The sequence below is a fragment of the Poecilia mexicana genome, unplaced genomic scaffold, assembly GCF_051168715.1.
Source record: "Poecilia mexicana isolate PSO_F unplaced genomic scaffold, ASM5116871v1 scaffold_1, whole genome shotgun sequence".
NCBI lineage: Eukaryota > Metazoa > Chordata > Actinopteri > Cyprinodontiformes > Poeciliidae > Poecilia > Poecilia mexicana.
Window position 1 is genome coordinate 14,269,464 of NW_028263370.1, and position 16,765 is coordinate 14,286,228.

Here is a 16,765-nt window from a genome sequence, read left to right on the forward strand (position 1 = left end):
AAATGTGACCAAGAGCTGCATCTCTTCAGATGTTGGCTTCTGAGATTTTTGAGAAGGAAACAGAGTCATTTGTTTGATTGTAATTAACTACATTTGTCCTAATGAACATCAATTTTTTTGAGCTCCATACAGAATGACAAACGACTGAAACTCAATTACAAAAACACAACGTTTTGCATTTTTACACTTCTTTTAAGATGATCAGTGTTCACAAACGTGTAATCATGATCTATGATTTTCTTTTTTTTCATGGTGTATAAATATGACAAAGCACAAAATATGACAAATTGCAAAAAAGGTCAATTTCTTTTTGTTATTTTTCAAAAGGAAACAAAAGGTCATGCCATTTAGGAAAATGACATATATATATATATATATATATATATATATATATATATATATATATATATATATATATTTTTTTTTTTTTTTTTTGTTATGTTTGTGTATAGTTTCTATGCTGTTTCTTAAATGAATTAGTCAATATAATTGAAACAATTTTGCACTTGCCCTGAATACCTGAGCTCATGTTTTGATCAGACTCTAAAATGTTGCCAAAATAACTTTTTATTTGCGTTGTGATTACCATAATCTAGCTATGAATATGAGCACAGCGGTGCAATTTTATTTATATCAGCCTCCTACTACTGAATCTTTTTCTATTTATTTATAAAGGCAGCTGAAAGGTTGTCAAGTTTTTTTTGTTTTTTTTTTCTCGCTTCATTGACCTTTAAAGGTTCAAAGTTTCTATAGTGAAACATCAAAACGCTGAAGGCTCAAATCTTATCCTGTTAAGATACTGATCCTGCTTCTTGGTGCTGCCCCCCGCTGTACTGGAATGTGGATCATGAAACGATCAAACACAAGTTCCTGTCTAAAAACTCAAAAAAGTCGATCAGTTCATGGGACCACTGTTGTAGTGGTTTTCAGTTTGGCAGTAATACTCCCCTCAGTGATTTTCTGTCTGTACAGCCTGTCCTGTGTTCAGAGACCTCAGTGGCACATTTGTTTTTACCAAGATATCAAACTAACGATTTTAATCTAATCAGAGACACAGCAGAACATCATGGCCACACTGATGTTTTCCTCAGTCTGCTGCAGCTGAGCTGGAGTTCTTTCATCACTGTCCGAGCCGACGTCCTCCAAATTGAAAGGACCTCTGTGCCAAGTTTGTCTCTGAAGATATTACAAAAAAGATGGGAAACCCCATATTTCCCCAGACCTTCTTCTAATGTAGAAAAGAAGGTTTCTGCTTCTCTTAAAGTTATCCAAGCTACTGGAAAAACATCAGTTGCTGTTTCTTATTTTTTTCTTTCTTTCTGGGGCCTTGATGCTGGCAGTATCACCAGTGACTAGATAGAATCCGCATAGTTTTGCATCCTTGCAGCCTTTGCAAATGATACAGGCACAAACACATCGCCTGTGTGCATGCGTGTGCATATGTGTGTATGTTAAATTAGGAGCATTTTTCATGTTGGGGTCAAAGTGACGGGAACAGGATTGTGACAGGAAGGCCTCAACAGCTTTCTTTGAACTTCCTTGTGTCATGAGTTTGTGGTTCTCTGACTGGACGATTCAGAAACACCAACGCATACATTTACATGTCAAATATTCATATGTATGTGGTATACACTATTTTCGGCTGTCTGGGGCTTTTTTTTGCGTTGTAAAAATAGGACTTTTTATGTCACATCAGTAGCACTGACTGCACCATTCTGTGGCTTCTTATCTTAAAATATTGCACAAGCCTGATAAGTGTTCAAAGTTAAAAACAATTTAGTCTCTTAATGGTGAACACAAAGCCACAAACAGCCTGATAAAGCGAGTGAATCCGTGCCTAGTGATTTAATTTCACAGATTTATTAGAAGAGCAAAAATCTACTAGAGCAATATTATTCTGTAAGATGTAGCTGAGTAGACGAGGAACGGTGCATACTGTACTTTTAAGCCCATTTTTCACATTACAATCACTACCTGTAATGTAATTTATTTAATTGTATTCACAGTTAAATCATAGACCAACACAATGTAGTGGATAATTATGAAATGGAATATAAGTTTTTTTGTTTAATAATTAAAAATCTCAGAACTACAGATCGCATTTCAAGTCGGCCTTTTCTGAGTCGATGCTTTGCAGAACCAACTTTTGCTGCAGCCATCGCTGCAAGCCTTTTGTCTCTATCAGCTCTGCATATCTAGAGACTGAGACTTTGCCCATTCTTCTTTTGAAAATAGCTCACGCTCAGACTGGATGGATACAATCTTTGAAACTTAAATTTTTGGGTGTTTTGAGTTGTTGTCCTGCAGAAAGGTGAACATCTGGTCCACTGTCAAGTTTTTTTTCTTCCAGCATTCCCGCCCCCAAGGATTGATGCGTGTATACCTCTTTCTTTCTTCCCCTGAACTATGACCGTCTTCCCTGTTGGAAAATTGCCGTAAAATTAAGTTTTTGTCTTATCTTATCAGAACTCCTTCTTGTACATGTTTGCTAATTCACCTACTTGGCTGTGGGAAATTAAACATCTGATTGCCTTGCACCAATGACTTCCTCTTTTCCAGATTTTATGAGTGCATGACTAATATTTTATCTCGACTGAGCTTTTGATCTCTGGGTTCTCCAGGGTTACCGTGGACATCTTGGGTGCTTCCCTGATTAATGCCGTCCTTGCCCGGCCTGATAGATGGCCACCCATGTGTTGGTAGGTCTGCAGTTGTGCCAGACATTTTCTGTTTTCAGATGATGGATTAAACCATTGTTTTAGAACTTGACTTTTTAAGCTTTATCCCTCACCTGTCTGCTGTGTTCCTTGGTCTTCATAATGATGTTTGTTCACTGATGTTCTCCAGCAAACCTCAGAGGCCTTCACAGAACAGCTGGATTTATACTGAGATACAATTCCACACAGATGGACTCTAATTACGTGACTCGAAGGGAATTGGTTGCTCATGGGGTTTGGATGCTTTTGCAAGGCACTGTAAAGCAAAACGACAGAAACAAAGTACTCCATTAAAGCAGCTGGGTTTGTGTATTTAGTCACATTACACGACAGCACTTATCACCTAAAAAAAAAAGAGTAAATTCCAGAGCAAAAAACTGCAGACAACAAGCAACAGAAAAACTGGAACAGACATTTCTTCCATGGATTTCCCTAGCACCTGACTTGTTTTCAGTCGGTCATTCTCTGAGACGTCCAGGTCACACAATCATGTCTGATAGTTATTATCTCCTCTCAGTTAAACACAGAAAAGTTTAATGAGATACTGTTTGTTTTTCTTTTTTTCCTGTTCTTCTGGAACTGTTTGCATTCTGAGTCCAAACTTGTGCTGCTACTTGAAATTGTTTAGTGTTGTTAGAGTACCGTTTGGCCATTTAAACAATAAACTATCAGGAAATTGTTTAATTCCTTATGGGGGAATTAAGCGTAAGGATATTTTATGATTTAATTATCAGTGAAGCCTGTCATGTTTTCTACCTGTTCTGTTATTAGAGGGCCGTAAAGGAGGTTGAGAGCTGTCAGCGAGGCTTTGTGTTACATCTATGTTTGAGAAGTTTTGAACCAGAATAGCGATAGACATATTAGTCAATGGGATACTTGGATTTAACTATGAGTCCATCAATAGAGCAGGTGATTTAGGGCTATTTTACAGTTTAAAACGGGCAGAATCTTTACTGTTTCTGCCCGTTTCTTTTTTCGTTTCAGTTTACATATAATTGTATTCACCCCACAGATATAAACAGAGGCATGATTGAAACATAAACAAAGAAAATTTAATGAGCAAAAATTTTGAAAACCATAAAACAGTTACATTTAAATGGATCATTTGGCATTAGGACCATTTTGAGAATTATACACAAGATAGAGATATATTTTCTCGTCTTGTCTGAATGTATTGCCACACCCGTAAACATCCTATAATTTTAACTTGTTTACTGTTATGACTGAAATGCTAAAGCACATCAGTATTTAATTTACCGTCCTGCAATAAATTACAGATTTAACACTCAGTTATCAAAATAGTTTTAATTTTTAGTCTTTAGAATGAAGTAATTAAAGTCTCACAAGCAACACGGTTTGGATCCGTCACTGCTCAGTGCTGGTCAGGCATTAGGTACGCACAACACTGAGGAAGGTGTGTAGTTAAAAAATATGAGGATACACATGCATGCCTCCCTGGAGGCACCACTTTTAATTCGAATTGGAAGGTGATTGGGGTCATTTCATTCCCTCTCAAGCTTCACAGACGTAAGAAACACTGATGCAATAATAAATTCTCACCTGTTTTCTGCTTTTACCTAAATATAAATCTGACGGTTTAACCATCTGCTGCCTCTGACTGCATAAAGCACAAAGAGGACAAAGCTGTTTTAAAAGAAGGCTAAAATAATGGCAACTGTCCTTATTCTGCCAGCAGAGCCTTAGCAGCTCTTTCAGCTGTTTCATAAATCAACTAGTTAAAAGGCAAATACACATTGGAGAATAAACAGTCCCTTCTTTCTCAAGGCTGCTCAGGAGGATGAAGTTGGGGGAGTAATAGGGTGATGGAGTTAGGAGGATCAGCTTGGCTTAACTTTGTCAGTGCACCAAATTCCCCTCAGTCCCTCTCTCCCACTGTCCGCGCTCCCTCCACCGATCCATAATAGGCTGCTCCTAAACAAAGCCCAGAGCTTAGTTTCAGTTTGGAAACCTTAAGAGAAAGATTGCTCTAAGAATATTGACTACAAACTAAACCATTCCTTACAATGCTACATGTGATACTGTCAGTATTGCTGGCATGTTTAAACTTGTTAAAAACATCTAATTCAATCTTTTTTCTCTCAACGGTGTTAATGCGAGTGTAATAATATAAATACCGTCTGAGTTGCTTTGGGTGAAAGCATCTTCTAAAGAACTAACAGTGATGTAAATGATACTGCATGTATCACCCTGGCTTTGTTGGATCACAGTATCTGATAAAAGTTTTTTTTTTTTTATTGGCTGTGGAAGTCAGATTATGTCTTTTTTACTTTTTGAAAAGAAAAAAATGTGCCCACTCTGGAGGCCCAAGAAGAACATTTTGTGTTAACATTTTAGGTTTTGCTTCTTTAAACTCTGAAATGGCTTGACTACTAGCTAAGAGAAAATGTTTAAGACTGCCCATGTTGCTGGTTTTCCCCCATTTGTCATTTTTAATGTCTGGTTGTGCTTGTTTTACACTTGAACAAGTGGAATTATGAGTCGCAATTGATTAGCGGCATAGCACACATTACTTGGTTGAGAAAATGCTGAGAAGAAAATAGGTGTCTGGTGGAAAGGTGATATTTGTATCTAAAGTGAATTAGTGAATTTTTGTCTTTGAAAAGATAAATTGTCCACAATCTGAGAATATGTTTGATTGGATCTCCATATTTTCTGATCCTACAACTGAGATTGCTCCAGTATGCATTGAGTGTAGGACACTTACTACTCGCAAGTACTCCATTGAAGTCTAGATTTAAAAAAATATATACTGCTCAAAAAAATAAAGGGAACATTTCACTTTAATTTTGTGTGTGGCTCCAAATCCAGGCCTCCATTGGTTAATACATTTGATTTCCATTGATGATTTTTGTGTGATTTTGTTGTCAGCACATTCAACTTTGTACAGAACAAAGTATTCAATGAGAATATTTCATTCATTCAGATCTAGGATGTGTTATTTGAGTGTTCCCTTTATTTTTTGAGCAGTGTATATAAAGGTATATATTTATAATATGCCTTTCTGACTCTTTATATTACTTTTAAAAGCCATTCATTGGAGAGTGTTGCGATAAAGCTTGACTAAGTAAATTTTCCTAATAAAATTTCATCCACTTTTAATCCCCATTAACTTTAACTCAGAAAGAACCAAGCCGTAAACTTTATTCCATATAAGTCAAATCCTTTTTAGCTCTGAACCGAGAGCTGGTAATTGAGCATTAGGAAGTAGTAGCTTGTATGCAGGGTCTTTCTGTGGGATTGTTTTGGAAGGAAAGCCGGTTGGAAAAGTTAGCGTCTTGTTAATCTGGACCAGAGCAATTTCAGACGAGACCCAGATGTTCGCCACGTTAGGATATGGCAATTTTGAAGTCCAAGTTGAAAATAACTGTTGCTCCCTCATTCCCTGCGCCTGTGTGGTTGGTTGATATTGTATTGAAATCGTGTTCCGAATGAATAAACGGGCTGCAAAAACCACCAGTGTGTGTGGTGTTTTTTAGTGCTTTTAGGTGGATAAAAGCACACCAGCCTTAGATCATATAAGTCAGAATTCAGAACAGTCTGTGGCTCAGGGACCTGATCACTCAGTGGAACCACACTGAAGATGGGTTTGTCACTACAGCAGTCTGTGTTCTGGGACGACGGCTCAGAAATGCTGACATAGTTAATTCTGGGACGAAGAGCTCTGTTCCAGGACAAGCTCTTCACCAACACAATAACTCAACTCAAAGTTTGGAAATATGGGTTTCTTTTTTGGGCACTTCTTTCTGTTAGTTTCATGTTGCAGGAAATGAAGTAGGAAAACTTTGCTAGTATAGCACAAAGAGCATGCCCACCACATGCATGGGTGCTTGAATACAAAGAGCAAAACTGTGGCCTTGTTCTCGTTTCAGCTGCAGAGTAACAAAACCTTTCCATTTGATGAATTTATCAGGTGGGACAGGTTCTTAAACAATAAACAGTGTGTTACCGTGTCAGCAAAATGACATTTCTTTAATTTTACAGAAAAAGAAGCAAAACATAGTCTCTGTAAACACAGGGCCGTGTTTTTACCTACTGAAGTTCTTTGTGAAAATCCTTTGTTAAAATATGACAGTCATGCCTGTTCAGTGCCAAAATGTAAAGGGGAGAGAAGGAAGTCAAATAGAGGCTTCCAGGTTCAGATTTATAGCCACGGGGTCACCAGTGGAAGTGGAGCTGGAGCAGAGTGGTGCAGAACTCTCCTGCTCTCTCCAGGCCTCCTTCGTCTTCCCTTCTCCCCTGTATGTAGGTCACTCTGGGTGCACATCCAGGTGAATATGTTCTCTTTTCTTTCCCAGAGTGCAGATGGAAAAAAAAAATACTCAAAGTGTTACTGTCAAATAAAACAGCACTGTGGAAAAATTCAGCATTGATAGCAAAGGTCAGGACTTTCCACAACAGATGTGATGCTTCATGACGCACCCCCGGCGAAGATGTGTGAAAAGCTTTAAAATAAATGAATATTTCAGTGCAGTAGCATAATTTTACTATGAGAAGTGTTAGAAAATTGCATCTAGTGCATCTATTCAAGGTGTGAAAAATCCCATTTCAGGAATAAACCCGTTAATTGTCGCTACAATAAAGATTGCATAAAACATTTTTGCAAATCTATACTTTACTTTTGTAAGTTGCCGTCAGTTGTCTAATGATTAATCAATTGCTTTATGTTTTCCCCGATTCATAAGACAACACAGAGGCTCTTTCGAATCCCTTCAGGGCTGAATATAAGGGCCCACATTTACAGCAAAACAATAAGAAAAACAGAACATCTCCAGAGCAAATAGACACATCTTGGGGTCACGCCCAACAAAATATCCCTCATTTTTATTGGTTTTTGAATTTCAATACTGCCTGTCTGTTTATCGTTGATCAGATTGTTCCCCCATTAGTGTTACCTGTATTAAAAAAAAAAAAAAAACAGACCAGGTGAGCCCATGGTTCAGAGCTTTGGTTGGTCCAACTGAGAGAAATTTTGCAACTGAAACAACTTTATTGGATCTTTGGTGCAAGCTGCAACCTCAAGCAAAAAGCACACAGAAATAGGAAGACCATTATTTGGTGTGTTTAACGTGAAATATTATGGGCCTTCAGGGCTGAATTTTAAAGCTTGTTTGGAGTCTTTTGGTGATTTACATGCAGCAGAGCTATGTGGGAGTGGCCGAAGGTGCTATAATGAACGGTGCCGGCATGACTTTGTGATCCACAAAGATAAAGTTCTCTTTTTATTTCTTGAAACGTTTTTCCATCGAAAAGTTTTTCAGTTGCATTAAACTTGTTCATATATCTAAAATTTGCTTGCACATGATTTCTACAAAATCCAGTGGTTGGATTTGGGTTGCAAAGGGAAACAACATAAAGCTGAACAAAAAAAATGGTGAATTTATTGTGTAGATTGTTCTGATAGAAAATGTTAATATTTCCTTTTAGTATTTAAATTAAAGAAAGAAACAAAGGCAGAGCAAAGGAAAGAGAGAAGGGAAGCAAGAAAGAAAACCTTCTGGTTGAGCTGAATAAAAGAGCATAAAAGAGGAGACAGGATTCTGGACGATCTAAAGAGGTTGTGAAAGAAGAATAGTCAAGGATCCCTCTCTTTGTGCACTCCAACCTTGTGAAATGTTGCAGAGGAATCAAAGCTGTCCTTTTGGCAGAAGAACAGCTGTACAAAGTATTAAAGTTTGGGTGATAATAATTGTGCTAACATGTGAACTTATTACGTTTAAATAATATTTTTTTTTCTTTACATGGAAGTTTTACAGACCTGAATAAAAGCACTTAAATTAAATTGTGAATTAAAAAAAGAAATCACAGTGAGATTAAGTTACTGCAATAAAAGATTTATAATGCTTTTTCGCCTATTTACCAGGTGTGTCAGTAAACATGGCTGACACAGCACATGTTTAAATGTCCCTGTTGTTCCATATAAAGATTTGAGATGTTGAAAAAGTGCTTGGCTCGTTTTAACTGTAAATCCAAAGTAGGTCGTTACAAGTCCTTATACTAGATGTTTAAACTAAACCAAAGCAGGTTTCCTGTCTGTCCTTGAGCATATGAAGTAACCCGGCAGTGTTAATTTCCACAAGTTTACCTGTGCCCCCCATTAGAGGTACCAGCAGCCGCCGGCACCGCGCCTGGGCAGGATGTTTTTGATGAAACACGGAGCTTAATTTAGTCCCAGGCATTCTCAGTATCTGTCACCTAACTCCCAGCGATCTCAACACAGAGAGCCGGAGGTGTGGGTGTGTACGTGTGCATGACGGTCCGTGTTTATCCACAGAGGACAAATATAAATTCAAGAAATGCACACGAACTAGACCATCCCGAAGATGAAAAATCTTCAGACAATGAGGAGCTTGTTTGCCTAATCGCAGCTGCTTACGCGTGACATGCTATTGTGCTCCTACTGTTTCCTTGATGTAAAGCTTTCTTAAATGAATTGTTAATGCTGAGTATCAAAAAAACAACCCAGTTAAACCCAGAAAAACACCCACAGTACTGATTTCTCCTGGCTTGTTTCAAGCTCTTACTTGGCTAGTAAATAACCAAATAGGCGAAGGAATTGCCAGCAAACCAGCTAAAGCGAAAAGCAAACCGGTTGCCAGCAGCCTCTGCCAAAGTCTTCGGCCTGTACCCAGTGCTGTTCTCTTACTGGTACATACAAAAATGTTCTGCTTTCGTCCTTGAGTTACAGCAATAGTCTGCCTGCGAGGAAAACGGTTTGAGTCGGAACGCCGATGGAAGGATCACAGCCGTTAAAGCAGCTACATGCGATCCTTCGTCTTCCCGGCCCTCTGCCTGTGCCGAGTTTGACAACATGTGGGTTTTGAGCAGCCTTTAATTGAATCTCGCGATCCTCTGACCTCGTCGTTTTCATGCAGCACTTAAACAACGTGTTCTGACTCGTCGAAGGGCCGCACGGAGTGCAGCGAGGCGAGAGCTGTGTGGTCTTAATGCGTCCGCAGCGAGCTGAACAGAGAGGAGGACCACACAGCGGCACGGTCAGATCGGGTTTTCGGAGGCCTTATTTATAATCTGGGTCAGAGTCCAGGCCGTAACCTTGCTCTCGCTGTCCCTCCTCTGCAGCCCGTTTCATCTTCATCACGGCGCTCTGCCTTTAACTCTGCTCGCCGTTTGTGCGTCTGCTCGGTCCATTCAAGCTCTATTCTCATCGTCCCTTTGTAATGTGCTGAGTCATGCATCTCTAGGTGAGACGAGTGTCATCAGTGTTTTATCTGAATGCGTTAAATGCATAAAGGTGAACAATGTACTGCAATATGTCTTCTACTCTTGTTAAACGGTATGTTCAGTTATTTAAATTACGGCGGATAATTCAGGATTAATAAGCGACACAAAAAACCCAGTCGGTTTGGAGCAGGAATGTTTTAGAAAAACAGTTTTCGTCAGAGGCACGGTGGCCGTACTTTCAGCTTGTCAAGTGATGATATGACAAATGATATGTCAACAAGCATTGAGTTTCAAAAACAAGAATTTCACACACATTATTGTAGGTTTTCTTTATACCAGAGAAAGTCAAAATTATTAAAAATAATATGCTTCCTCAAATATATTTTTGCAAATTTCAGAGAAATGCCACCAATGAGTCACCGTGAACCGTGGCATAATTCCTTCTGAAATTCTTATAAGAATTTGTAGAGTTTATTTAAACGGGTTGGCTTCATAGTAGTTTTGTTTGAAGTTTCATAGGAGATGTTAGTCTTTATTTTCATTTTAACAAAACCATTGCATGTGAAGAACTATTTATACACTTCTTGAAGATTAATAGATAAACCTTTTTAACAATTTATCTCTGATTTATATATATATATATATATATATATATATATATAGACTGACTTTTTTTCTTGCCTCCACTGGCATTTGTGACTTTTGGTCTTTTGTAGGTTGTTTAGTTTTCTCTGGTAGAACATTATAAAAACAAATATTTGATACTACACAGGTATATGTAATAAAGTGGCTAAGGAGTTTGTGTGTGTAACTCTAACTATGTGTTGCAAACGGAAAATCCAGAATGAATTCAACGTTGTGCCTAAAATTTCTGTTTTACAGTAACAATGAAGTTATATGTTTAAATAAATCATTAAAAGGCTAAAATATCACTCCTGCTGAAGATGAGTTCATATAAACCTCTGTCTGGATCTGAGCAGAGATAAACGGAATGAGTGTGACATCCCTGGCTGGGTTCTAAAAACCACTCTCCAATATTCGGTGAAATAAGCCTGATATATGAGCTGGATGTGTTGGGGCATGCTTCGCTTTGCTCACAGATGTTTTTATTTCATGAGCTGAGAGATGCAGCTCAGGCATCATGTGCATTTTATTTTTTCTGCCTTTTGTAATGGTGCAAAGCTGATCGGTTTGTTGCGAACTCAGACCCAGCAGTTAGTCTGGCATGGTCATGCCTGGGCTGGGAACACATGACAAGACCACACGTTTTCAGTTTTTAGCTGCTAGTTTGAGGTCGTTTTCAATGTGACAGGAGAAGCAGATAAGTCGCTGATTGTTTTATCTTATCACGACCCTTACTGGTCTAGATGTTTTAGTTCAGTCCGTTGCTGTTGAGAGCCAGAAGCAGCTTTTGATTTAGTTTCAAAGAGGTGCCACTCTGCTGAATGTTGTCGTGGCCCTGCAGCCACCATAACCTGACTCCCATTTATCATGGGAAAGCGGCAAACACTGAACGCATCACATGGATAAATGCCCATGCCTCAATTCCCCACAGTGGCTCTGAATCTATCATGGCCCTGACGTGGCTGTCAGCAGTAAAACTTGACGTCCTGTTTTTCGTGGAGGCCTCCCAGTGTGGCGTTCTGGCGAGTGCTCACTTGGTGTGAGTCAAAGATGGGCCGGCAACCGAGGGGGCAGCCGAGGCGAGCCGCAGAGCGGCTTCAGGGCCCTGCCGGGACCTGCCAGGTCCGCTGCTCTCTCTCTGCCAGAGGCCTCGGCTCCCAGAGAGTGAGTCACAACCCATGCTCCTGACACACACGCAAACACACACACACGCACACACACATTAATATGAAAAGACACACCCACAGTGTGTAGGCATGCAGGTGCAAGCACACGTTGAAGACAATGGATTGAATGTGTCGATCCAAAAATGTTAATTTTCTGTGAACATGCGGAGCACTTCAGTGTTTTACTGAGATCCTAGTTTTTAATTTTATTTTACTTTTTTTTGTAATGAGGAAGGAAAACTAAACATGGTTTTCATTTTTTTTAAATAATAAAAATCTGAATGCAAATTTTAAAATGGAAGCAAATAGGTCCATGCTGTCCAATAGCATGCTAACTCTGGAGGTACTGCAGAAAGCGACAGCTCAGGTGGGAGGATCTTCTAACGCAACGACTATTAGTAATAAATTTGACTTACGAACCAGTGGCAGAGGAAAGCCTAAAAAAAGGTAATTTTTTTTAACACTTCACATCACCTTTTAGTTTACTTATATACAAATGTCATCTCTTGGTTTTTTCCAAAATATAATAATAATAATAATAATAATAATAATAATTCAGTTCAATCACACATACATTCTAATTAATCCTAATTATCAATCAGTGCATTATTATTAAAATTATTATATTTTGGTTTTTTCCAAAATATAATAATAATAATAATAATAATAATAATTCAGTTCAATCACACATACATTCTAATTAATCCTAATTATCAATCAGTGCATTATTATTAAAATTAGTTTAACCCTTTCAAGCATTAATTATGATCCTTTGTGTCAGGATTTTTTTTTCCATTTTTTTATTTTCTTAAGGCATAAAAAAGGGTATAGAAGAAAAATGTGTAATTTTTTAAAATATATATATATTTTTAGGTGATCAATTGTAATTTTCTCCAAATACAAAGTTATTGTTTGAAAAATACATCAGTAGTATTGTTCTTTAGGGATTATCTGATGTCACAATATTTTTTTTACCTTCCAGAGTCGTCTACAGTAGAAGGAGGGACCGGGTCGGTTGGCATGCTTTTTGTCTGTCGGCCATATTGGATTTAACAAAAAATAATTTATTGCATTTGCAGCTGATGACCAGTAGTTGATAGTGTATTTTATGATGCATTAGTGTCCACTTCAGTGGTCTGTGTGCATTTATGACACAAGAAAATGGCTCTACATAGCTGTCCACTGTAGTGATCACTATGCATGAAAGGGTTAAAAGGTTTTCCTTTTAAGGAAACCCAGCAGATTACATTGAGTCATGGACTTGATGAGAGCAGCATTGTGTCTTTTCTACAGCTGTGACATGAAAGCGTGTCAGAACTGTTTGGAAGATGGATGGACCTTAATACAGGATAATCCTGGAAGAAAGGCTTGTGGAGGCAGATCATGGAAACCCAGTCAGTCAGCGAGGAGTCAGACAGGCATGATTTGACCCAGAGAGATGGAATTATGTCTTTTATTTATATGCTATTAACAGGTCACAGATTCCTCGGAGGTCTTCCCTCTGTGGGAGTTGTAGCAGTGGTAAACAGTATTTCCCCGTACATTTATAAAATACCAGCAGTTCCTTCAAATAACTCACCCAATCACAGAATCCTCCTCACAGCTGCAACAGAGTTTCTTGGAAAGAGTCTGATATCATGCTTCTGAGATGTCAGACATTAAATCGCAAAAGAAATGCTGTGTACCAGTTTACCTGATATAAAAAAAGTATAAATTAACAAATACATTTTGACTTTCCAATTCATGCTACAGTCTTGAAAACAGGGCACTGAGGTTCACTTTCCAGCAGGACAACAACCTTAAACACACAGCCAGCTCTACTGTGTGATGGGTTAAGCATATGCTAGAATGGCCCAGTCAAAGTCCAAATAAAGTCTTAAATCGAATTGAGAACCTGTGCCAAGACTTGAAATTGGATTTTCAAAGATCCTCTCCATCCGATCTGATTGATTTCAAGCCTTTTTGCAATGAAGAATGGACAGAAATTTCATTGCAAATGTATTGGAGACATATCACAACAGATTGCATGCAATTGGAAGTATTGACTCAGGTGAGCTAAAGACAGAAGCATGCCACACATTTCAGATTGTTATTTCTAAAACTAAATTGAAAACCATGTACTTTACACGTCTACTTTACAATTACACATTATTTTGTGTTGGTTTGTCACATAAAATGGCGATAAAAGACATGAAAGTTTACAGCTGTCATGTGAGGAAGTTGCTCAGCGCATATGAAGACGTCTGTAAGACGCTGTAGCTATTTCCAGTCGGTTCATGTCCCTCTGCATACAAATATCCACCTCCATTTCATTCATTCGTTTGAGTTAGAACCACAGAAACCTCTGATACACATACACACACATTCGCACACGCAGAAATGTGGCATCAGCAAACAAATGAAATGTGCACCATGTGCTTTACACACATGCTTTAATATTCTCCAACAGGATCTCCAGCCGTCGGTGGGAGTTTGAGATCAAGGCTTCGATCAGCTGGAATGATCTGCCTGAGTGAAGGGAGGAGGAGTAGCATTTATGAGGATGTGTGTGATTTATGTTCAGTATAAAAATGTGTATCCTGTGCAGAACAGAGCAGGCAGTTATTGTGCTGTAAGCGACTACACAGCTCAGATTACTTACATTGTTGTGAAAAATGTAGTTATAAGTTATCCAGTTATTTGCATATTTAGAATTATAAAATATCTAAGACTGTTCTATGCCTGTTGCTTTGTTGCCTTTGCTGAAACCTTTGCAGTAAAGTTTTGCTTTTATGTTTTAAAAGTTGCATGAGTGAAATGTGTAAGAGTTGAGAAAATTAATGTTCTCCAGTTCATTCAGATACATTTATCTTGAATCAAAGCTTCAGGGAGTTTTTGTCCAATTTAACAAAAAGTAAGTCACTGTCGCATACATTTTTGAATTCTGAACTATATTTCTAAAATGTTTTGCCATCATTAGGTCCAAATGAATTTTATTGCAATCCAGCTGCACCATTTTATTTTTCCCCTGCATAGCTTTTCACATGAAATGCTGTAGTTAACAAACCACAGAACAATCTCTCAGATTTTAAATGTCAATGTGAACCATTGATGGTAAAAAGAAAGGACACCCTCTTTCGATTTCGGATACTTTCAGGCTTTACCTGATTCTATAATTGTTTAAATATAATCACAAGAATACAAAAGCATAATACAGATCCCACATCGTCATCATTAATAGCAATAACAATGATAAAACTAAGTTATATGACAAAATGTATTTTATCCCACGATTTAGCAGCTTGTAGAATCCCCTTGAGCAGCAATAACTTAGAAGGAGTCGGGCTTTCTTTTAAGCATTTCCGCCAGGTCAAAGTTTGAACTTTGACTAAGACTTTCCAACACTTTATTTTTCTCTTTATTTTGATGTGCTTGGGTCATTGTCTTGTTTCATGATCCAACTTTAGATGCAGAACTCATTTGGCTGGAGAATAGGATTTGGAGAACAGATCATCCTGCAAAGTGACCAACTCCTGTGGCTGCAAAACCAGCAGCTGCAGAACTTGTGGCAGCTTGTTATTGCAGGTTTTCAATCCTAAATCCTGCACCCATATATTGTTTTTTAGACAGAAGAGACATTCTGTCTGCAACAACTCCAAGCAAGACATATCTGTTCAGTCTTTTTCCAGTTTTGCTGTAGAGAAATTTAACATGCTAACAGAGGCCTACAGATTTTAAGAGGGGGCTTTTGGGCTCCATGTAATTCCTTTGAGTATTGCAAGATCTGACATTTTACTGAATTTGCTGGCTCGTTTATTGCTGGGAAAATTGGCAACTGTTTCAAATGTTTTTTGTTTTTTTAATTTATTTAATTTATTGTTGAGCAATGGACTCCGAGTGATCCAGAAATGGCCTCATAATGCTTTCAAAACTGACGGACTGCAACAGTGGCAACTCATTGCTGGTATTTTTCCTCCTAAGCAGTGTGTTAACACACACACACACACACACACACACACACCCCCCCACACACACACACACCTCTGTAGCCCAGAGCACCAACCATTCAAAACTCCATTCATTTATGTGATCGACTAATTAAGTACCTTCATTAGCAGCACCTGACTGCTGCTTCTCCTTTGAAGTCCAATGGAAGAAGTTAGGATGCATTTACTTTATTTAACACAACTTTTCTATTTTGCTTATCTTTTATAATGAATAAAAACAGATGAATGTGTTGAGTCTTTCACTACATTCAAAGTCGTTTAAATGTTTAAAGACTACCATCGAGTCGCCTAGAAGAACTTATCTTCACGTTTCTCCAACCTGTGGTCATTCAGACAGACCTCAGCTGCAGCTCCAACACTGGCAGATCGCCCTGGCTCATGTTCTGTCGGATGTTTACAACAGGTCAAATGAGCAAAACGAAGGAAAGCACAAATCTCTATTCGCCCAGACGTATGATGCAGACATAAGTCTGAACTTCAACCAATTTGTTGCAGATCTTAAACCATCCTATTATATATCACCAATTAGAAGTTCACCTTCCATTTTTCTTTTTGCCGTCGTCCGGATGTCTTTTTTTTTCTTCTTAAAATCTACTAGGAAACCTGGATGTGAAGGAGTGCAGTTTTAAGTTTGAGCCCCCATCTACAGCTTTACTGCTCTCAAAACTCTACACACCCGTGTGAAAATGTCACCTTTTTTGGATGTAAAAAATTAAGGCTTTCTCTCTCTCTGTCTCTCTCTCCCTCTATTTTCTCTTGATTTCTCTCTCAGCATTTATTGGGAACATCAGAGCAGGGGGTACAGGTTTAAGCAGTCCCAGGCTGGAACACAAAATTATATATATAATTGAGCAAAGGTCAGCTAAGTGCTCGTAGGACGGCTGAACCTTACCTTTGCTTCATTTCGGTATAACTGGTGGCAGGTGTGACGTTAAAAATGACTGAATGCTGTCTTCGAATCCTCCGTAAAGTATTATTTTTATTGGAGGGCACATTTGTTGCAGCTGTATAATAGTTTCTACATTTTTGTTCAAACTCGCTTGATTGCTTACAGTTGCATTGTTTTGAGACT

General features: G+C 38.3%; 1 protein-coding gene across 1 annotated transcript in view; it reads right to left on the bottom strand.

Moving 5' to 3' along the window:
* Positions 1 to 2,884: 2,884 nt before the first annotated feature.
* LOC106914990 (uncharacterized) overlaps positions 2,885 to 16,765 on the bottom strand; it is a 64,730-nt gene continuing 50,849 nt past the window's right edge. Inside the window, exon 4 of the mRNA XM_088005020.1 lies at positions 2,885 to 2,973. Within this exon, the coding sequence (XP_087861146.1) occupies positions 2,914 to 2,973 (60 nt within the window). The 3' untranslated portion in view covers positions 2,885 to 2,913. The remainder of the gene's footprint in view (positions 2,974 to 16,765) is intronic.